Source organism: Drosophila suzukii, chromosome 3 (genome assembly GCF_043229965.1).
Source record: "Drosophila suzukii chromosome 3, CBGP_Dsuzu_IsoJpt1.0, whole genome shotgun sequence".
NCBI classification, from domain to species: Eukaryota; Metazoa; Arthropoda; class Insecta; order Diptera; family Drosophilidae; genus Drosophila; species Drosophila suzukii.
Window position 1 is genome coordinate 78,980,285 of NC_092082.1, and position 22,912 is coordinate 79,003,196.

The 22,912-nt window shown below is 40.3% G+C and overlaps 4 protein-coding genes across 5 annotated transcripts; 2 read left to right on the top strand and 2 right to left on the bottom strand.

Annotated features, from left to right (window-relative positions):
- Positions 1–87: 87 nt before the first annotated feature.
- grsm (granny smith) lies at positions 88–20,273 on the top strand. 2 transcript variants are annotated; one of them, XM_036818016.3, is made up of 7 exons: positions 88–253; positions 340–558; positions 8,808–9,841; positions 10,012–10,168; positions 12,280–12,456; positions 19,805–19,915; positions 19,982–20,273. In XM_036818016.3, exons 1-7 carry the CDS (start codon positions 107–109, stop codon positions 20,111–20,113), a joined length of 1,977 nt encoding a protein of 658 aa, XP_036673911.2. In that variant the 5' UTR covers positions 88–106; the 3' UTR covers positions 20,114–20,273. The 2 variants fall into 2 exon arrangements, with proteins under 2 accessions (XP_036673911.2, XP_016932249.2); XM_017076760.4 differs by lacking the exons at positions 88–253; positions 340–558 and adding an exon at positions 7,528–7,715.
- Positions 1,222–2,155, top strand: LOC108014118 (uncharacterized). Its single transcript, XM_036818018.3, has 2 exons — positions 1,222–1,441; positions 1,502–2,155. Exons 1-2 carry the CDS (start codon positions 1,392–1,394, stop codon positions 2,088–2,090), a joined length of 639 nt encoding a protein of 212 aa, XP_036673913.3. The 5' UTR covers positions 1,222–1,391; the 3' UTR covers positions 2,091–2,155.
- On the bottom strand, positions 2,343–4,748 carry Cyp304a1 (Probable cytochrome P450 304a1). The gene is made up of 4 exons (XM_036818017.3): positions 4,595–4,748; positions 4,284–4,535; positions 2,797–3,653; positions 2,343–2,731 (listed from the first exon to the last, which is right to left on the bottom strand). The coding sequence occupies exons 1-4, from the start codon at positions 4,686–4,688 to the stop codon at positions 2,396–2,398; spliced, it is 1,539 nt and encodes a 512-aa protein (XP_036673912.3). The 5' UTR covers positions 4,689–4,748; the 3' UTR covers positions 2,343–2,395.
- On the bottom strand, positions 5,336–7,128 carry Spc25. Its single transcript, XM_017076752.4, has 3 exons — positions 6,905–7,128; positions 6,623–6,839; positions 5,336–6,125 (listed from the first exon to the last, which is right to left on the bottom strand). The coding sequence occupies exons 1-3, from the start codon at positions 7,029–7,031 to the stop codon at positions 5,807–5,809; spliced, it is 663 nt and encodes a 220-aa protein (XP_016932241.2). The 5' UTR covers positions 7,032–7,128; the 3' UTR covers positions 5,336–5,806.
- Positions 20,274–22,912: the final 2,639 nt, after the last annotated feature.

Below are 22,912 nucleotides of genomic sequence, written 5' to 3' on the forward strand. Positions count from 1 at the left end.
TCCTATTTTTGTCAATATTCTTATTTCGAAAGACGTCTAACAATCGACTCATTCCAATTTCCAAAATTTACTCAGATAGTGAAATAGTATATTGTACATCATCTATATGGAACCTTATGTAAACGGGTTTTTTAGTTACTTGATGGAAAACCAGCTACAATGTGAAGACATTGAAATGGAGGATGCACTGCGTCAGGGCGCACAGAGCTGGAATGCCCTAAGCTGTAGAGAAAAGAGTCGGTATCGGTCAAGGGTAAGGTACAATTAAAATCTTATAAAATGTATTGGACTACGAGTATAAAGTGCGATTACCTGTAACGGAAAAACTAACCCCTTTAGAAATTGAAACGTAAGATGGATAAATGCCCTAATCGCCGTCATAGGCATCAACCGGAGAAATGCAAAAGCGTAAAGAGTTGTCCCAAGAGCTCATATCATGGGAGTGGTCACAGGATGCAACCTTCTTGCAGGCAAACAATCTCCAGGAATAAATATGGCCTAAGAAAATGCAACTCTCGACGCACGAGGCGTTCATGCTTACTAAAACGACGAACAGAAGTAAGTCCCCCAATATTTATTATTCTTATAAAATATTTTAAATATTGAGTATCATACAATAATGTGTGAAGCACAACAAAAATTACTATTTTAAAAAGTTATAATTTTTATAATTATTAATTTTCTCACTAATAAATTAAAATTACTTCCTTTTTGTGGTCAGGACTAAATGTTTTAATTTACAAAAATGAAACGCCTGTTCAAATATTATATCTAAATCTGCAGGGATATAGTAACTTGCATTTGTTAAAGCTAGTTTAGAAATTATATATTTTAAACCTAAGCGTACATTTATTTGTGACAATGTGTACAATATAATTTCCTTACTCATACTCTTTCTTAATCTTATAACATATAATGTGTGATTACAATTGGTTATATTATTTGACTTGTCAACGTAGGTTATAAAATAATCTACAGTAATTTTGGTAGACTTGTTTATAATTATTTCTTGGTTGTTTTAAATTTGTTTTTGTTTTAAATTGGCTATCAGTGAATTGCAGACATCTAAATTGCAATCAATTTCCTTATCAAATCTCAGGGGCTCATAAAAGTGTCAATTAGTAGCCGGGTCAAAATTGTGGGTGCATATTTTGATTTATTCTTCGTAAATAAAATTTATGGTAATTTTAAATTGTCTTGCCTATCCTAGTCATCTGGGAATATTCAGTCAAAGAGTTTTCGATTATCTAAAGTCCAGAAATCGTTTTGCACTCTGATCCAAGACAACAGGACAACAGTGTCAAAATATTCTGGGGGAAATTTCAAAGTACAAATAGGTAAAGTCCATTTTGTTGTGAGAATTGAATTGCCTGTAAATTTCAAGTCTCAAAATGTCCCACACTTGCCCGGTCCATAATAAGGACTCCAATGCTTTAACCATGTAAGTTTTAAACGGAATTCTATTCGCGGATAAAGTCTCAACCATTCGGATCATATCTAGTACCAAATCCGCTAACTCGGACGACACCAAGATCGCGATGTGCGCCTCCTTGGAGCTGGACAACTGCCGGGCTGAGAACTACCAGCTGAAGAAGAAGCTGATCGAGTACGAGGCCACCATCCGAAGCCTCGAGCAGCTGGTGTCCACCATTGCCGAGAAGCAGCACCAGATCCTCAGCGAGGTAGTGGAGCTGCGCAAGGAGAGTCGCGCTGCTCCGTTGGAAAACACTCCCCAGGAGGAGGAGGATACAATGGGCAACTCGTCCGGGAACCTTCAGGACGACGACGGGGATGAGGATGGCTATAGGCCGGATTCGGAATCGGAGGCCAACGATACCCAGTCACCGCTACTCTCTACCAATTCCTCGTTGGCTTCGCTGGTTTCCTTGTGCTTTTCATCGACCAGCTCCATGGGCACATCCTTGGCCGATGCTAGCTCAGGTTCCGACTACGAAAGGAATCTATTTAACGAATTGGATTTGTCAGATCAATCGGAGGAACATGAGGAAGCCGAACCGCTTTCAATCACACCTGATCCAGAAATTTCGCCGCTACAGGATTACTCCTCTGAGTCCGACGGCGAACCATAAACCCAATCGCAATTGTATTTCCACATAATTGCCGAAATAGAGTATTATATGTTGCGTTAAACAAAGTTCAGCTTCTTTTTATAATTATATTTCAGAGATATATTCTCTTATGATAAAAAAATCTTAGACAAGTATAAAATTAACTTATCTTATTAAGTTGTTACTTGAATGTTACACAAAATTATAGAAAAAAGAATAGTTAAAATGTTTGGAATACATTCCGCACGACAATTTATTATTTGGTTATCCCAAATTAGATGTCTTAAAATAAGCTAACTCTAATAACTCGAATCTTTTCATTGTACTCAAGTACAATGCCGATCTTTCAGTTGCACCCAGAAATCGGGCGGCGAGATTATCAGACCGTTGAGGTTCTGGGAGAGATCGGGCAGTCTATCATTGGGGCCCAGGACGAAGTCAAACTGCTGGCACATGGTGGCCGTCATCAGGAAGAGCATGTTCCGGGCGAAAGTCTCACCGGCGCAGAGCCTTTTTCCCGCTCCGAAGGGCAGAGAGACATCCAGCTTCAGGCTGAGCTTGCCCTGCGAATCGAGGAACCTTTCCGGCCGGAAGTTTTCCGGATCGGACCAAACTCTGGAGTCTGAGTGAAAGGCATACAGGCTGGGAATCACAATGGTATCCTAGACAAAGAAATCCAAAAGATTTTAGCATTACATAAATTAGTGGGTGTAAAACTTGCACCCACCTTGGGTATCCTGTAGCCCAGCAACTCGGTATCCTCCAGAGCTTTGTGTGGAACATCCGAGGGCACCAGCGTTTCGATGCGGAGACCTTCGCGAACAGTGGCCTCCGTGAAGGGCAGGTTTTTGCGATCTTCCAGCGTGGGCAGTCTTCCGCATCCCACCACCTCTTGGATTTCGGACTGAATCCTATGCAGAACAGCCGGGTATAACATGAGATACTGAATGAGTAGCGACAGCTGGGTACCGATGGCAGTGAAGGCCGGAAAGGAGAAGTCCACCAGGCCCATAATGAACTGATCCCTGTTGAAACCATAGCCAGGAGATCGACGCATCTCCGCTATATAGACATCCATGAAGTTGCGCTCCACACCCTCTTCGTAGCTATCCAAATATCTATCCACAAAGTCTGCAAAGAACTGGCGCACAAATATATTCGATTCACGCAGCTTGTTGTAGCCACTCCATTCGGGCCAAAAATGTCGTATCCAGGGAAGGATGCTCAACATTCTGCCATAGTCATCCGCATTTCTCTGAAACTGCATGCCCATCTTACAGAGCTCCACTAATCTGGCCATTTCCTCACGACTCTGGCACTCGTTGTACAAAATGTGAAAGTGGCAGTTGGCCGAGAAGGGGTTAAAGAGCAGCGGAAGGAGCACGCGGTATCCTCCGGGTTTCACCATTTCGTGCTCATGCGGATACTTCGGTCCGTTGCGGATCATGTCGAGCATGTCGGTCAACTGCTCCTGGATGACCAATTCCAGTTGTTCGAATCGTCGCCCGAAGCCAAAGTCTCGTAGATAGCGCAGGATAAAGCGACGCTGCTCCTTCCACAACGGTCCATCTTGAAAGAAGATTCCTGTAAGGGAAGTCGCAAAATTGAACTTAGTAATATTATATATATTATTTGTATTGGAAATATTAGCAATTAAAGCCCATGGGTCTTATCAGTTAAAGTGGCGAAAGTTGATATCAATGTGCTCTGTTGATGTTCTTAAAAAAAAGAATAACAGGTCGAAAGCTATAGGAAATTTTCAAAATTATTTTTAAAATTAATCTTACTATTACTTAAAAACTCATAATGAATACTTTTAAAACATATAACCTTTAAATATTAAAACATCTAATAAAAAATTAACTTAATTTGAGAACTGCACAGAACTGATCTTAATTTAGAAAACAGGCAATTAAAAAAAAATTAAACAATAAATTATTATTTGGTATATAAAAGTAAGAATACGAAGAATAGCAGATATTTTTTTCCTAAGCTTCATAAACAGAAATAGGAATATTAATCTACAAGAAATCTCAAAGAGCCCAAACAAAAATAAGTTTACTTTCTTTGACTAAAGTGCAGCCAGTGCTAATCGGTTTGAAGCGATAAGATTGTTTTGTTCACCAGCTGCGACAATTAATTCACGATTGACCCCAATACTAAACAACGCCATTAAAAGTGTCCACGATCAGAGGCCGATATGATAAGACTCACCTCGGACATCTTGGCCGGGATCTCGCATAGCGGCCACGTAAAGTTGGGGACGTCCGTCGAACACCTTGTTGTTGAGGATCTGACGCACTCCCTCCGAACTGTGGACGATAGCCACTGGAAAAGGACCGACATACAGTCCGATGATATCCGATTTATACCACCGACTGAGGGTCAAGGCAGCCTTGTGCAGATACTTGAAGTTTATGAGCAGCATGAAGAGATAGCTGCCGAACATCGGTATCCTCGGAGGACCTGTGAATAATCCAATTAGCTACGGGACTCCTAGGCGTCGATTCCAATCCAAAACGAACCGGGAGGAAAACCGCAGGGTCGACCAACTGCATATCGATACGAAAGGAAAAGAAACACCGCGGTGCAGACCGCCAGGAGAATTGCAGTGATCATCTTTAAGTCCGGGCACCAACTGAATCCGTAGCTTCCGTGCTGCTGCGTTTTGTAGCCACGATAAGTCACTCACACTTTCGACGGACAATAACAATTAAGCAACGCCAATCTATATGGATCGGCGTTTATTCATAGATCGGTTAGCCGGTGGCACTCTGTCTCACTTATGACTTTTGTGATTTCTCGATTAACAGCGGCCGTCAAGACAAAAGCTCAAAAATTGTGCACTGAATAAAATCTTTTAAAAATAACTTTCTTCGTCCCATTTTCCTTTGTTTTTAGAGGGAATTTTTGTAATATCTCTTGTGATTCATATTTTTTCTGACATCCAAAAAAAACACTTTTCTTGGGGTATACAAAGGCACAAAACCTTATATGAAATACTATGCTAGTTATGTGAACAGAGTTATTGATAATGTTAATATTTCAGGTACCCACTAAGAAACATCTACACAAAATTAATTAACCTTGTTTGGCAAGTATTTCTTTGGAGCATTTACAAACCGATCAATCAAATCGACAGATGTACTAGATGTACCAGATATGGTTTCGAAAACATTACAATAACAAGCCTTCAAGGTTAAATAAAATAAAAATTTTAAAAAGATTTTTAAAACTTTTTTACAAATCTGTTTAATATATGAATTCTTTTTTCGTTGTAATCAGTTCATTCAATAACTGGTTTTGAATATGCTTATTTCTGGGAGGCGATGGAGTGATTCGAGACATCTCCTATTGGCTTTGACCCAATGGCGACGTCTCCAAAAATAAATATTTTAAACATCCGGTAGTGGACTAACAGTTAAAAAGCTAAGCTGATCTTTAAATGTGTCGAATAACATCTTAATCGTTTAAGAAATCGGCATTGAAGAGAAAATGTTTTCGTAGTGAATAATCTGCCTTTCCTTAACACTTATTTCCTCGGGTTTTTTTGTAAATATATTTTTTAATGAGTCTTATCGTAAAATAATTAATATTAAAAACTATGCTTAACACGCTAAACTGGTAGGCTTAAATAGCAATTAGAATAAACTATGCTATTATTTTGTCGCCAAGTATTTAAAACGCCAATTTGAAGTGCTATAATGGCAATGGAGCTTAACCAGGCAAATCGGAAGTCAGTTCTGACTCGTCGGCGAGGTGAGATCAATTATGGACTTGCACTTGGCGCTCTCCTTGGGCGGCGTACTAGAAGCATGTGAATCCGTAGCTATTTCCGTGGCCAGCGAGACTAGCTGCCGCCACTGGACTACGTCTACATTTAGGCTTTGAAGATGCTGACAAAGGGACTCCAGTCCTTCCACATCGGTTGCCTTCAGATCAAAGGGTATCAACTGGTCGCCATTATCTTCGCGCAGTACAGTGACACCTTTCACACGTGCCGGCAGCGCTTGCTGGTTTATATAGGTCCCTGTCGTCTTCGACAGCGTGTGAATGCTATAAAATGGAACAAAAGAACATTGCTTTTATTATTTCGTATGTGATGTACCATGTGGGTCATTGCTTGAATGTTTGTTTGCATTGGAAAATGCGCGCACATGAATTGAGCAAATATTTGATGTATGTACATATGTGGTGCAGCAATACTTTTAGGTTTCGACCTAAAAACCTACATTCTTTCTTCAGTCATAATGGGCTTGTTTAATAGTTGTCAGAGGTTAAAAACTTGTAGTAAAAATTGGAAAATAATCTAACTAAATGAGATTTAAAAATAATTTCTTTAGGCTTATGGAAACATATACAAACTAAGATTATTATATATCATGATTTATAGAGGACCTTTTGAGGTCTGTAATTTATATGAATGAAACTGGAGTTGGAAAATATCTACGGAAAGGGATCGAAGAATTATAACTATAGTATGGAAATATTAGCTCTACAAGTGATCAAAAAGGTTGATCTTTTTCAATATAATACAATTCCTGAGTGCTGACCTCTCCATGATTTCGTTTTTGCGCTGTCTGTCCAACATTTTCAGCTGTTTTATCTGTTCCTTCATCACCAAGTTCCTCTGTTTGGTGGCCTCCAGTTTCTGAGCCAGTTCCTCCAAGAAGGAAGCCCGCTTTTCCATCTCCTCGCGGCGCTGAATTTTAACCTTTTCAAACTTTCCCACTTTTTGGTGATGACGAACAACTGCCTCCTTGGCATCCACTGGGAAATTAAAATAAAATCAATCAATTTAAATGGAAAAATGCAAAATTATGATAGCAACTCACACAAATTGCTGTTGAATTTCGAGACTTTCTTGATGACACTCGCCTCTCGGGCCTCCATGCGAATTTGTTTCTCGTACATAGCCCTTACCCGCTTTTCGTAAGCCGATTCAGCCACGATTATAGCCATGTTTTAACGAATTTTTGCTTGCTTTTCTTAAATTCTTTAAAAATTCAGCGCCTTTTACTTTCCAGACGCTTGTTTTTTGCCCTTCCAGTTAGAGATAACACTTTAGCTAGGGATGACACTTTCTAGACTTAGCAGAGCTGCCAGATCAGCAAAAAAACGGTGTTCTCTTTATATCGATATTTGAAAGTTGCAGCTCTAAGGGCGGGAAATTTAAAAATTTTTGGGATAAATTCCTAATAGGTTATAGAATAAAACAAAATAAAAACCAAGAATACACTCCATTAAGATTTTAGGGTCATATTCGGTGACATCTTTGCCGATGATAAGCTAAAAACATAGATGGCGCCAATATAATACAGTACTATGTTTATTTTGATAACATTAAAATTTTTAAATTTATTTAAATATCTAAATAAAAATAACGACATGTTCTGTTACGATAGAAATATTTATTTTTTAAAAATATCGATATATTCATATTCCTAAATACTTTGCACATCTCTAAGAGCCGGCAAGCAAAAAAAATTGCAAGTCAAATTGTCAAAGCGAAAAAAACTAAAAAGCCGCGTTTTCAGCAACAATTTGTGCAATTAGTAAAGTAATTAATTAATGCGTTTGCTTTTTGGTGTAAAGGCAATTCGCACCCATCTCGCTCGCACTTACAGCAGCAGCCGCTTTGGTAAGGTAAGCAAACAAACAGGTACAAAATTTGTAAGAACATTTTGCAAAAAAGAAAACTGGAACAAAGGTTCTATAAATAGAGCATATAGAATTTGCATAATGCTTTAAGATAGAGCTATCTTCCATTTCTGTTTTGTGTTATTTGTTGCCATGGATGGATAAGATATTCCTGCACTTATTTTTTGGAAACCCCGCGAATCGGTCAACGACCCACTTGTTGTTCTTGTCGCGCCGAACTCAAGGTCACGCTTTCATTTATAATTTCAAATCAATTTGTTGGTTCAATCCTTCTAAAAAACAAAACAATTTAATAATAAATAAATATAATAAAATGTATATGGACAAAAAAAATGAAAAATTAGATGTTCAATAAATTCCTGCATTTTGACAATTAATCGTCTTAGTTAAAAAAGACATTTATCCATTTTTTTTTTAAATTTATAGTAATTTTAAAGTTATTTAAATACAGAGTTATATAAATACATAGGGTGTATACATAACGCCCTTTTTATAGTAATAATTTTTAATTTGTAATTTAATTTTTAATTTCTCTTCCATGGGCGTTATTGCATACACCCCATAAGCTTTAAGGAATTTGTTATGGACAGTACTATCGTTATGCAAATTAATTGTTTTTAATGAAATTTAATCATAAATGTATTGTTTTTTAAGGAAATGTTATAGAATCTCTATTATAAAACACATTATAAAGTCATTTAGTCAAAGAATGAAAATTTTCGCTTTATGCCCTTTCTTAATGGATGTTTCCATATACATAAGTTAACAATATAATTGTACAGCACTCAGGCGCCCAACGAGTAACTCCTTCATTAGCACAGATGTCCCCACCCTTAACCCGAAACCCGCTCCTTATCTCGCCGCCTTAGCTCTCGTGATTTATGGGTGGCTGCATCAATTGACCGCCAGTGTGGAGTAAAGTTGTCGACTGATAAGCAAGTGGGGCACTTGGAGTAGTAAACCCCAGATTAACACCGATAAGATAGTACCAGAGGCTTATCGCCGGGATTGGGCTGCCATTCCCTTGTACCTCAAAATCCAAATCTTTTCTCATTCGCATACATCTTTCTTTTCCAGATGGCCACGGACGTGAAGTTCAACGACTCGCTAAGCTGCAGCGATCCGCAGTCACATCCGGTCCTGATCATCGGCCAGCTGCGCCATCTGAATCTGCTGAAGTTTAGCCTTTTGGAGAGCAAGCTCAGTCCGCGTGTCACCGAAGAGACCTTCCTGAATGCCGTGGCCTGCCTGCATCCAGCGCCCACCGATAAGGTATCCCTTTATCTCGATGTGGCCACTGTGGCCGCGCTGCCTTTGAAGGCATCCCGGCATAATACCGCCTCCCGGGCTCATGCCATCACCCGACTGGTGAAGAACCATGTGCTTAACGTTTCCGAGGAGAGCGTGGTGCTGGTCTGCGAGCGGGAGAACCTGTTCGCCAGCGCCTGTGCGGTGGTCAGGGCTTTCCCCCTCTATTCCCGCAAAACGGGCAACCTACTGGCCACAAACCAATCCAAGGCACAATTGGGATGTGGAGATCAGGGCGATGGCAACAAGGATGCAGGACGCAACGTGGTGAACGTAGAGTTTCTGCTAATCAACAAAGAGGGTGGCGTGGAGTGTGAACCCCTAAATGAAGATGAGCTCAAATGCCTGAATGAGACCACCCGGGCCATCCGACTGACTGCTCGCATTGTGGACATGCCCTGCAACGAGATGAACGTGGACCACTTTATCCAGGCAGTCGAGGACGTAGGCAAGGAGTTGTGCATCACGCCGCAAGTAATCCGTGGCGAAGAGCTGCGCGAACGCGGCTTTGGCGGCATCTACGGCGTGGGCAAGGCAGCGACTGTGCCTCCGGCCCTCGTGGTGCTCTCCCACCAGCCGAAGGGCGCTCAGGAGACCATTGCCCTGGTCGGCAAGGGTATCGTCTACGACACTGGTGGCCTGAGCATCAAGGCCAAGACCGGCATGCCCGGAATGAAGCGCGATTGCGGAGGAGCGGCTGCGATTCTTGGCGCCTTTTACGCAGCTGTCCAGTGCGGATTCAAGGATAATTTGCATGCCGTTTTCTGCTTGGCCGAGAACTCCGTCGGTCCAAATGCAACGCGGTGGGTTTTTGATTCTAGATTAGCTTAAATACTTATTGAGAAATTTGCTAAAATCATTTTGTGCCTTAGTTAAGATCTGTAAGCCATATAATTCAGTGTTGTAAAATTAGAACTGTTGAATTAGTATTTAAAGTGTTCTATTGTAACTAATTTCTAAATTTTTTTTGCAGTCCCGATGACATTCACACTCTTTACTCGGGCCGTACAGTGGAGATCAACAACACGGATGCTGAGGGCCGCTTGGTGCTCGCCGATGGCGTTTGCTTTGCTAACAAGGACCTGAAGGCCAATATCATTCTCGACATGGCTACATTAACTGGAGCTCAGGTAAGAGATACTGATAACCCTATAAAGATTCCCACTTTCGATAAGAACAGTCTACTCAACACGTGATTAGTGAGTAAAATCCCTGTTTAATCAGATAAGTCAAATAGATTTTTACGTAGGCATTTTTCTGAATGAATATATTATATGATAGTGATTGAGAATCTAACAAAGACTATTTAATTTCATAAAACTGTATAGTGCCTTCTATATATTGATACTGTCAACTTCATCGAATGACCTTTTTTTACGAAACTCGAAATATTTAGGAACTTTTTTGTATCCCCTTAATCGCATTAAAGGCTACAACTCACCAGATTGAATGCACATTTCCGCCACTAATGCAGCCAGCAAATTATTTTGCCGGTGTCCAAGGTAATTTCGGTTTCGAGAGATCTTTGCGCCAGGTAACCAAAGGGGGTGGTTGGGATGGCGATGGCCTTGGATGTACTGGGTCTGCTGCCTTGTTATGCGAGAATTTATGCCACGCTTTATAAAAGTCACGAGGTTAATTGGAAAAATAAATTGCAAATTTGGTTTTCGCTGGCAACTTGGAGGAATAGCAGCGGCAGCATTGGCAGACCAACAACAGCAAAGGATTCGTCGTTTGTGGTCGCTTTTGGGTTGCAATGGGGGGTGTGCCAGTGGGCGGTGGGAGGTGGGTAAATGGGCGGTGGGGTTTCGATTTCCACTGCACCGAAAAGGGGGGGCAAAAGCGGGAGCAACTGAGTAGCTGCTGCGATGGCGCACAATTACCATAAATCTTGACTGCAATTTGCTTAAAATATGATGCCAATTTACGTTATTTGTGGTTCGATGGGAAATAAATCGAAACTGGTCAGAGGGGCGTGGCATCCATCCCCTCCCCTCCCCAGAAGCTGCATTGTTCGCAGGGAAATTCCTTGGATACCCAGCCTAAAAACGGCCAGCACTAACACCATGCTCTTCTAAAAATTTCCACATTTTGTTCAGAATTCTCGTTTTTGGCGCTTGTTGTGCTTAATTTCATTACACCCAGACACACACCTAGACGGGATGCAATAATATTAATTGCCAGCATTGGGGCAAACTGCCACTGCAAGAACAAAAAGCAGGCAACCAACACTTTTTCGCTTTTACATTTTATGTTCCTGCTGCTTGTTACACCTTTTGTCGTTGTTTTCTGTTGTTTGTAGCGGCTACTAAACACTCAAAGAAAAGATTGCAACCTCCTTTAAAATTGAAATATAAATCACGACATTTTTCCAAGATTTATAATATAGAGTTTTGTACATTTCATTTAAATATTTGATAATCCCTGCAATTGTAAGCATGGGAAAAGTGATATAATTTAAAAGTAGAATCGCGGAAAAAGACATTTATAGAAACAAACCAATTTTAATGTTATATAATCCTTAAATTAAATGTTATATAAACCTAAAATTAGGCATTAGGCTAGAGCAGTCTATTTATAAGTAATAGCTCTGATTAAAAAAAAGTGTAAAATATATTTAAGTTTATTTTAAATATATCTAAATTTTGAAAATAATTTCCGTTTATCCGGACAATTGAATCCGCTGATTATGATTATGTTTCAAGGAATAACCCGTTCGCGATAAAAATAGGTCATAAAGTAGGTATAAAAAAAAGTTCCATTAACATTTTCTCTGATAAAACCTAGTTAGTTATATTTTCCTCAGTGTAGTGCTGCTGCTGTTGCTTTTGGCACTGCTGTTGGTGCTTTTGTTGCCGCTCCTGGTGGTGCTGCCTTTGCCTTCATTTGTCCAGCTGCAGTTGAACACGCGCCACGGAGTCCTTGCCTGTTGTTTGGGTGTTGCTCGTGCTAAATAACCTTGCACCTTTTTATTGCCAGCCGCGTCGGAAGCTCGCAATTTTGGTGCACCCCCTGCCCCAGCACTCCAAACCCTTTTGTCCTTCCTCTAACATTGTTAGTTGCTGTACAGTTTTATTGCTGGCATTTTGTTGATTGTTGCTTGTTTTCTATCAAACCCTCCCCGGCGAGTGCGAAACCCACTCTTAAATATATCTCCGCCCAGTGGCAGAGCCTTGAATATTTCATTTGCGATTTCTCACAAACACACTACAACCAATATCTCTCTTTATTCTCGTTCCAGGGCGTAGCAACAGGCAAATATCATGGTGCCGTATTGACAAACTCGGAGACATGGGAGGCAAAGTCGTTGCAGGCCGGACGCAAATCCGGCGATTTATTGGCGTCCATAATTTATTGCCCCGAATTGCATTTCTCCGAATTCGCTTCGGCCATTGCTGATATGAAAAACTCGGTGGCGGTAAGTACTTTCCTTGTCCCATTTAAAATAGCTCTGAAAACTTTATCCAGCTTTCAAAACAAAAAATTGAAAGAAGCGATCCATATACCATTGGAATTTATTCATTTTAATTTTCTGCGTTGAGCACACCTAGAAAAATGTGGGAAAATATGTTCCAGCAGGCCATGGAGTTTAAAGATGGATTTGTTTTCCTATTTTTTAAGGAGGTTCATATATAAAATATATTTATAAAACTGTTCTCAGAATGTCTGGATTAAACGTATCCTGTATGTGCTAAGAATATGCTTTGTCATTATAAACTTCAAGTCTATTTATAAACTTCCACATTAGTTTAGGTATTATAATTTATACAAAGTTGTTGTAAAGTTTAAACTAGCGCGTTACCTTTCCAGGCCCTCTTAATATCAGTTTGAAAGCTCTTTTCCTGTCCCTTCTCCATCGAACTATCTTCGGCCTGCCATCCTCGTCACTCCGGCTTCTTCTTGAATCCTTCTTTGGGCATTTCTTAGATTAACGGCGGTCGTCGCCCAAATCAATCCCCAAAAGTACCTTAATTTATGCATTATCGAAGACACCCGTGCTGTGAACTTTTCCGGCTGCCCGCATTCGATGGAGAGAGCGAGTGACTTTGAGAAAGTTTTAATCAAGTTTCGGTGTAACTTTATTCATTTGTTTTCAATTCATTTTCATTTTGCGATTCCACCACATGACCATCTCTTACACATCCATTTTCCTCTGCCTTTTGCCCTCTCCAGAGATATTTTACACACATTTTTAATTAACTTTATCGCTTGCACTCAATGTTGTTCTTTTGTCTTACACTCGACCGCACCGTTGCGGAAAAATGATGAACGTCATGTTTGGTTTAAAGATTGATTAGTATTACTCTGATTTATGCCACACACATACGCCACACACACACTATACACACCACCGACCCATGTGGCATTCGCATGTATCAAAAACTTTGGCGTTCAATCTACGCCACCAGCCACTTTCGCAGCCATTAGAAAGGCCAGCCAGTCCTGGGAGAAGGGAGGAGGTCCTGGACCCATAAACCCATCTCTGGGAACTGGGCGCCGGTCGCTGGCCACCGGAGCGAGGTGCGTCGTAGCCTGGGGCTCTCTTCCTCGATTCGGTTCAGTTTGGTTCGGTTCCAGTTCCTGCCACAACAGCCAACCAAATCGAGTTACCTTATTGTACGTCGCAAGCGCCTCGGATCAATGGTCATTCATCATTGTCACGCCGTGGGCTGTGGGTGGTGGGCGGTTTGGTTGGGTGGCTGGAGTTTGGAGTTTGGACTGAAGGAGAGGAGCCAGGAGAGGATGGAGGACTGCCTGGCTGGTGCGTAGATGCCGGGCAGGTCAAGTGGCGTGGCAATTTTGGCTACCTGCCAATCGCCCACTCTGCCACCTTTCGATAAATACACCGTGCGAAAAAAAACAAATAAAGTAATGTGTTCTCTAAAATAAAACATCTCTAAAACACATAGATTGAGCAGAAATGAACCCTATATTATAATTTCCACATAATGTTAAATGTGTTATTTAATATTCCAAACAAAATTATAATTAATTTTCATATTTACTTCACACTGTTTTTTCTCAGATTTCTGGACTATTTTAATTAGTCCTTTTATTTGAAAAACTTTAGAAAAATATCCAAAAATATTGAAACCCTTTTTTAAAGCTTAATAATAAATATTGGATTCTTTAGGGAAAGTAGAGAACCATTACTAAGAACTTTCATTTGAAGCACAAACCTATTTCATGAATTTAAACTGAGCAATACATTTTCAATTTAGATTAGCTATAGTAGTTAAGATGGTTTATTAAACCGAGTATAAGTCATTTTAAAGATTATTTCCTCTGTGTCGTTTTTGGAAGTTGCCTGTTTGATTTTTCGCCAGTCTCTCCTATCTCGTCGTTCGAAAAAAAATGGGAATCAAGTCAAAATATCACACCATGGCAGGTTGGCCCATGCCTTGCCACACACACAGTGTACACTACACACCGCACCTCTTGGCCCGCTTAACCCCTTGGCGCCCCTGCTGCAGTTGATGTGACAGCGCCGCGCACTTTGTCAATGGTGTCTGTGATAAAGTGTTTTAAATTCCAAATGCATTCAACGTTAAATGCGAAAAAGGTGAAATACCCGCCCACCCATCAGCCATTACAACCCATCACCATCGCATTTTTTCTGGCTTTGAGGTGAATTCCCACGCGCTGCGTTTAAATTACATGAGCTAGCTTTTTTTCGCCATACACCTAGTATTTTTTTTTATTGTCTTTCGGGTGTCTTTTTCCCCTAGTTTGCCACTAAATGGAGGGATTATGAGTGTTGTTAGCGGTCGCCAGGGCGCTTTGTTGGCCGCTGGCTTTGGCTTTCGTTCTGCGGCCCCATTCAGCTCATTTTGGCAAGCATGAGCCACCAGCTGGCCAGGTGATGATCCCCATTCCCATGTCGCTGGTCCTTAAATAACCGATTCCCATTTGTTTCACACGCCCTCGTCCAGTTGTGATCCCCTGGCGCGTGGACATCTGGATATCTGCGGCCGTTGGCTGTCAGGGGCGATGTCCTCGATTACATGCTGCGTATTGGCGAATTAAGCGAAACCATTTAAGCCGATAATTAGGAGGTTCTCCTTTTTTGGTGTCGGACTGCAGAAATCGATGATGGGGACTCGGATCTGTTAGGTGACCACTTTTGAATTGCCATCTATGTAATAGTCTATCTGTAGGTTGCTATGTCAAGTGCTGGGGAATTTTATAAAGGGAAGCACCTAAGCTTTGTTTATAAGCAAAGAACCTAATAATTTAATACATTTTTTAAAATTTAAAATATTCTTAGTTATCGTTTGTGAAATTTTGATTTAAAAGGAACTTAAAAAAATCATTAAATTCGTAACTTCTGGTGAGAAAAGAAAAGTACAAATTAACTGGTTAGGGATATTTACTTTTATATTATATATTTCCGATAAGAGGAAGTAGTGAAAATGAGTAAGCTGAACAAAAGTAGGGAAAGAAGTAAGGGAACTTTATAAACGTGGGCAGTATCAAGTGCGTCAGCAGCTGCTCATTAAATTTCAATATTCTGCGAATCACTTTCCGCATGCCTTTAAGCTTTAGGCCTTTTCGCTTTTTAAAACCAAATTCCTTCTTCCAGGCCACTAAGCAGAAGTAAACAAAAAGTGATTGAAATAAAAATAATATTATCCCGAATTTGGACAACTTTATGACCGCGCGAGACTGTCCGACCTAGAAACCATCCATCCATCCATTGAACTGTCTTCTTCCGAGTAAATCAGTCTTCTTCGGGCAGGGGATTTCCTTGGAGAGGGGTCTCCACTGTGTCATAAGTAAAACATAAGCAACACGGCGGCGGGACAATAAAATTTGCTTAAACATTTCCAATTGTTTCTCAATTTCCCGAATTTGCCGGCGACGGCGCGAAGGAATCTAAGTCGAAAGTTACTCGACGTTTTATGACTGTGAAATTTTCCCATTGTTGGTAATTGATTTTTATGTTAAATCGTAAAAAGCTGTTCCCAGTTTCCTGCGAGTGAAGCGCAGGGGGCATGAATTTTAGATAAACCCATTCCGTGGCGGCAACGTGTTGCAGTCTTTTCCTTTCACCGCACACGCGGCGTATGCGTAATTGTTTTTGTTTTTTGGCCTCAGAACCCCCAAAACCCCGACTTCAGTTCATTTTTATTGGGCGTCGACATTTTAAATTCAATTGTACGGCGACTTTATACGTGGTTTAATGAATTAAATTGAACTTTTTATGCGGCAAAAGTTTTTTTATGGCCGGACCTGCAGGCGCCGAGTATTTCATCGTTGTTGCGGTTATGCTTAGCCGGGGTTAAGTTTTTTGATTAAAGCCAGCGCCGCAGCAGTTTATAAATAATGCCCAAGCTCAGTGGTTTAAATGCAGATTTCGCCAGAGAGGTCGCCATGGTGTTCCAAAGGGGGATTCAAAAGTCACGTAATGATCCCCATTTCCGCTGCCTACTTGAAGGGGCGGCGATTTTGTTAACACAAATCTTTCCGCTTGTTATTCCTCGGTTTCCGCTGAACTTTCGCAGCCGCCAGAGATGCCAAAAATTATATTAACATTTATTAAAAATTTAAAAAACGAAAAACCTTTCAAAAGTCATCAAAAATAAAGAATTACAACATAGGGTTAATAAAAACTGAAGGTTTCAAAAATGTATGGTTATTTTAAATCTATATAAAATGTGTTGATATCATATTTTCTCTTTATAGATCAGTTTAAAGATGCTTTCTTAAGGACTTACTTTACACCTTTACAAATATTTGCGTTTAAAATTATCTGTTAAAAGTCGAATGGGCATCACCAGAGTTTTCTAATATTTTCTTTTCCCTTTCTGAATCCCCTCTTTGTAAATATATATATACATTTTTTATCCGCGTTTCCCCTGCGGCGACAAAGTTTTTAAAGTGCTGGCTGCGACATTGCGAAAATTGAATAAAAACTGTAGCCGCCTTCAGCGAAACCATTTGATGGCATCGATGGCAAATCCTTTTCAGTGCTCGCCTCGATTATTGAATGAATGCGTAATTGATACTCCCAACTGGTTGATGCCACGGGGCGTGAATCAGTCACCGATGTAATCTCACACCGACCCCGCCAGACATTCGATATATGCAGTTATCGCAGATTGAATATCAGCAACGGCAGCTTAAATGTGAGACAATGTCACCGTTTGGCTAATTTCAATTCAAGTTAATCGCAAATGAATCGCATCGTCGCAAACGCGGATGCGGATATGGATGGTGTTATGCTGGAACACATAGGCGGGGTATATGCCTCACAGGGTGGTCCTCCAAACGGTCACGTTCCAAACCGCAATTAGTCGGCGACCCATTGTCAAACTCTGGGGGAGATTTGGGTTTGGGTTCGGGGATAGCAGGGTGATTTGATGTTGCTTCGTTATTTACAAAAGGCCAAGAGAGATACAAACTCACATCATCGGGCCCACACACACACCCACACACACGCAGACAATCAGGACCGGGCCTAATGCAATCAATGTTAATGACATTATGTTGACAAATGTTTGCCATTATTGATGAAAGGCCGACTCGATTCGACTCGATTCTACGACCCTGCCCAGAATCCATGTGCGTGAGTGCTCTGATCAGGCTCGACAAACGTTAAACATTTAATTAGCGCCACAGTTACATCGAAACCCTTGTTGACCTTTCATTTTTGGCAGTAATCCCAAATCGGTGGTTTTGTTCTGGTTAAAGGTGTTGGATAGGGGTTCCTAAGATCTCTAAGATACGAAATTATAACCAACATTTTAAACTTCTGGAACTTATATTATAAAATTAGCTCTGAATGTTTTGTAATAAATCTCAAGAATATTTTATATAATATAGTTATTTCTTATCCTAAATCCTCATGGTTAAACAACTAACTTTTAGAATAATTCAAATTAGTTTGTCTCCGACTTGTATAATCTTTTGCTTTGCTTTAAACTGCAACAGCAACTCTGTGGCTTACCACTTCCGCTCGCCTTCGACTAAATTGGTTCATTGGGAAACATTGCATTTGGAAAGTTTTGGTAGCACACACACACATGCCGCACCCCATCTCCAGGCAAATCAAACCAAAGTGGAGTAGCCAAGACATGCCGGTTTTGTGCACTATCGGCCAGAGAACGTCAGCCGCAAGTTTCATAACAAAAGCTGGTTATTAGCTGCAAAACCGCCAAAAGCAGTGGCGGTAGTAGTGCTAGGAGGAGAAATGCAGTTTTGTCAGCAGGAGCAGGAACAACAGACACTGGAACAATTGCTACACCGAAAGAAATGAATTGAAATCATAGATTGTTGGTCGAGAAAATCAATTATTAGAGAATCTTTGTAGGGACTGCGGTCAAAAAGAACTCATACTCGTATTGGGCCTATTAAACAAACGAACTAGAACTATGGTTTCAAAACTAACAAAGGAACTTATAGTACCTACTAGCTATCAGGTCAATCGACTAAATAGGTATATTATTTTATTTCACCTAATTTCAACAATATCTGAAGATTAAACATAAATAGAAGAAATGTGTGTATTTTTAGCACAAACTTTTTCTCCGTTATATCTTCTAAAATGGGAAAAAAGGAATACCCTTGTTTTGTGTAGAAAATAGAATTTATTGTTCATAAGAACCAGTTTCAATTTTTAAAATTTGTTTTACGTGTGATGAAGGAAACGCTGACTGCAGTCTCCAGTTTTCAGAATTCATTCTTCAAGTCTGGTTCTGGGGTTCTGGGTCCTGTGTCCTGGGCTCTGTTGCTTCAATGGACTTTTGACTTCCGCTGCTCGACGAACGATGTTTGCACGTCCCCAGTGTGTGTGATTTTCATCTTGAGGAGGAACTGAGCGCGTTGTCATGTAATTTTCACAGCACTGCAGCCCCGAGTCGTCCCATCGTCCCAGCGTCCCATCGTCCTGTCCGCTCGATTCCGTGGCTCCTGCTGCCGGAGAAGTCTGCCAGTTAACTCCTTTTTTTGGCCAACTGTCAGCAGAGTGCTCGCATGTGTGCGTTGGTTCCTCCTTTATTTGGCTGGTCGTGCAAAGTGTACTTTATGTTTGGCATTTAAGCGCTGCAATTTCCGCTCAAGTTAGTAGAGCGACTGCTTCCGCTACGCAGCTGCCAGTGCATGGCATATAATTTAGGCATTAGCACACCCAGGCTGCCACTGGCGAGGTGTGTTTCAAAGGTATTTAAAAGGCACTGAATGAATGGGGTAAATATGTAAAGTTCTTGTGCAAGAAACAAGAACTGCTCATGGCTTTTGGAGGGGGTCTAGAATCTTTTTGGTTAGTTACCTGTATTTCAAATTGTTATTTTGAAGGTTTTTTGTAGTGGTTATAGTTGCTCTTTCCTATTTTTACCTCAAGAAAATCCCATCTTAGTATATAAATAAATAAAAAGAAAGGTACTAGAGGAGCTTAATAAATAAATACATTTTATAAACCATCTATGGTAATTTCCAATTCAGATATTCAACCCAGTTTCCCTACAAAAAAATGTATTTATTTATATTAAATTTAATTTAAATAGGGTTGTTTTTAAAGTACACGACGAAACGATCAACATAATAATGTTCTTGAGCCACCCTCGTTTGTTCATCTATCTCTATAAATATATTTTCTTGTTGCGCTGCACCACAGGATGCTTTTTTAATAAAGCGACGCCAAGTTTTGCTTGTTGCATGCCGCACAGCACATCCACAAAATGCTCCCCTTCTCATACATAAAGGAATACCCACATCCGTGCGTATATGTCACCATGTCTAACTGAGATTTCCCTTCCGCTTTGCAGGATCGACAGAACGCGCAATCCTCCTGTGCCGGCCTCTTCATTGCCGCCCATCTGGGCTTCGACTATCCCGGCATTTGGATGCACGTCGATATGGCCACGCCCGTTCATTGTGTAAGTGATTTGATCCAATCCGCTTTGTTTCCCAGCGTATTTAATATGATTTCTGTTCTGTTTCAGGGGGAGCGGGCCACTGGCTACGGCGTTGCCCTGCTGCTGACCCTCTTCGGTGGCCACACCGACTCCAAGCTGCTGCAATCAATCGCCCCCACCGACGAAGAGCCGCCCTCGAAGCGCCTGTGCCGCGATTAACTCAGCCTGCCTTTTCCTGTGCCTTGTGCCTGACCGATTAATATGCATTTCAATCATTTTACTATGTCCAATTGTGCTCCAGCGGCAGCAGCCGCTCTGTGTAGCCGATAGGCCCTAAAAAAACATTACTATTTAGAAATACACGAAGTATGAAATTAAATTGATCGTTTTTTAATACTTGTATAGTTATAGTGTTTGCAGTTCGTTGATTCATTAAATAATATTGCTTGTCATAACATCGTTAAAGAAACTCAATATTACACAAATTTTAACTGCCTTGTACTAGTGAAATTCAGTAATACCAATAATAAATGAAATCCTGGTATATCAGGTCTTACATTTTTTATGAACTTTATGAAAAACCTCCCGTAAAACATAAATATCAAGTAATAAACCATATGTTCATATTCTATTTTTGTAAATTATAAGCTTAAGTTCCCAATTTTATCTTATTTTTTTATTTTATAAATCGATTTAAATAGCTTAACTTTAATGCAAACCCTTATAAATTAGTAGTGTTTCTTGAGCCAATTTAATTTGCAGTTTGTGTAGTTAACATGCCCATGTCCACGTGTAGTTTGCCTGCTTTGTCTTTGTCTGTCATTTCGTCCTTTGGCTGTTCAATTAAGCGACACTCTGGCTGCTGCTGATGTTGCTGTTGTAGATGTTGCTGTTGCTACTGGTGTTGCTGCTGTGTCGTTGCCAGGCGTCCGACATCTAAGTGGATTCATCAGCCGCGGCATGGCCATCGCCATTCTCATCATCGTCAGCGTGATCATCACCAGAGCTGGCATTCTCTTTGCCGTCAGTGCAATTGTGTTGGTGGCAACCATTCCATTCCGGCTCCATCTCCATGCCGTACCATTCCATTCCCGCCGACAATACAAATTAAATTGCAACATCATTGTGCCACGTCGTCACCGTCAGCGTTGCAATCCCATTCCATCGCATCGCATCGCCTCGCTGCCGTCTTTGTTGCCTACTTTTGTGCGCTCCAGAGTTTCACGCTCGCGAGTTTGTCAGCTGTCAGTGGAGGAGGAGGAGGAGGAGGGTGCCACGCCCACGCCCACACCACCCACAATTCCACCCAGTTAACGCCCACCGACTAATGCCAATGCCGTGCACTTTTATTTGCTGAATTACCCGAACATCCGCCCGCCTCCATTTTTATTTGCTTTGTTATTCCATTTGCTTTTTTGGGGGCGGTGGCATCCACCTGCTCTTTTATTGTTTAATTAGCTTGAAATGCGTTTATTTTCATTCGTAAGTGCTGTAAACAAGGCGTCAGGTGAGGGGGCACACATATATATATCTATATATATCCTTAAGGTGATTTGTTAAGCCCTGGTAATTCGTTCACCCTTTTCCCCTCGGGTATCATTTTGCTTAAGCCAGCAATTGCACTTGCAATTGAATGGTGGCACATGCTGCAAGTGCAGTTAGCATTCCGTAGTGGATTCGAGTGTATTTACCCCTTTTCTGGGGTTTTATCCTGCTGAACGGATCGGGTGAAGTCGTCGTTTCAGGGAAGTGGCAATATCGAGGGCATCCAATTGTGTTTTAAGCGGTTATTTAAGGCTCAGATACGTTTTGTTTGTATAAAATGCTGGGGGAATAGTCATCCTAATTGGTTCGCATTAAAGAAAAAACTATACTAGACGTACCTAGAAGGTCTAAAGGTTGATTTACTTAAAGAAAAAAACATTTAAATACATGAAAAAGCGTTGTACATTTTAGTAGTTCATTAAAGTGGATTAGTAACTTCTGAAAATTAGCCAGGAATTTACCTTTTTTTAAACACGCATTCAATTATGACACGAATATTTTGCTTTTCGTTACACGCAAATATTTTTTAGCCATGAATAGCTTTGCATGATTCAATTACTAAACATAAACTGCCAGCTTAGCAGGCGGGATTATTTGCGCTTTGCACACAAGCCCAATTATAACAGCTTTTTATTAAATTCAAACCAATAATAAATATAATTTGACAGATGTTTATAGTTTTTTAGGACGAATTTATGGATTTTAGAAAAATTAGTTCCACTTATTTAGCAAGCTGCTCAAAACAGTCGGCCTTTTAGCAATACGCCTTGATTTGGCTGAACTACGATGGAAAAACCAAAAAAAAAATGTCGCATTTTTGACAAAAATTTGAATTTTGTATTTTTGACTAAAATTTGAACCTTTTTTTCGCCATAAAAATTCAGTTTTTTGGCTGCTATAACAAAAATATAAGTCAGAATGAGGAATGTCATACCCCGTTGAGTTCGTTGTTTAATTTCCAATCGATTGGCAATCTAACCTGAAAATTTTTAAATTTTGCCATTTTTCGCAAAAAAGTGATGTCACCCCTACAAAAATTGAGAAAATTGGTCGAAAAATAAATTTTCCTAGAAGTGATAAGGATCGTTAGCATATTTTGCAAGCTGCTCAAAACAGTCGGTCTTTTAGCTGTACGCCTTGATTTGGCTGAACTACGATAGAAAAACCGAAGAAAAATTTCGCATTTTTGACAAAAATCTGAATTTTGTATTTTTGACAAAAAATTGAACCCTTTCTTCGCCATAAAAATTCAGTTTTTTGGCTGCCATAACAAAAATGTAAGTCAGAATGAGGAATGTCATACCCCGTTGAGTTCGTTGTTTAATTTCCAATCGATTGGCAATCTAACCTGAAAATTTTTAATTTTTGCCATTTTTCGAAAAAAAGTGATGTAACCCCTACAAAAATTGAGAAAATTGGTCAAAAAATAAGTTTTCCAAAAAGTGATGAGGATTGTTAGCATTCTTCTGTACG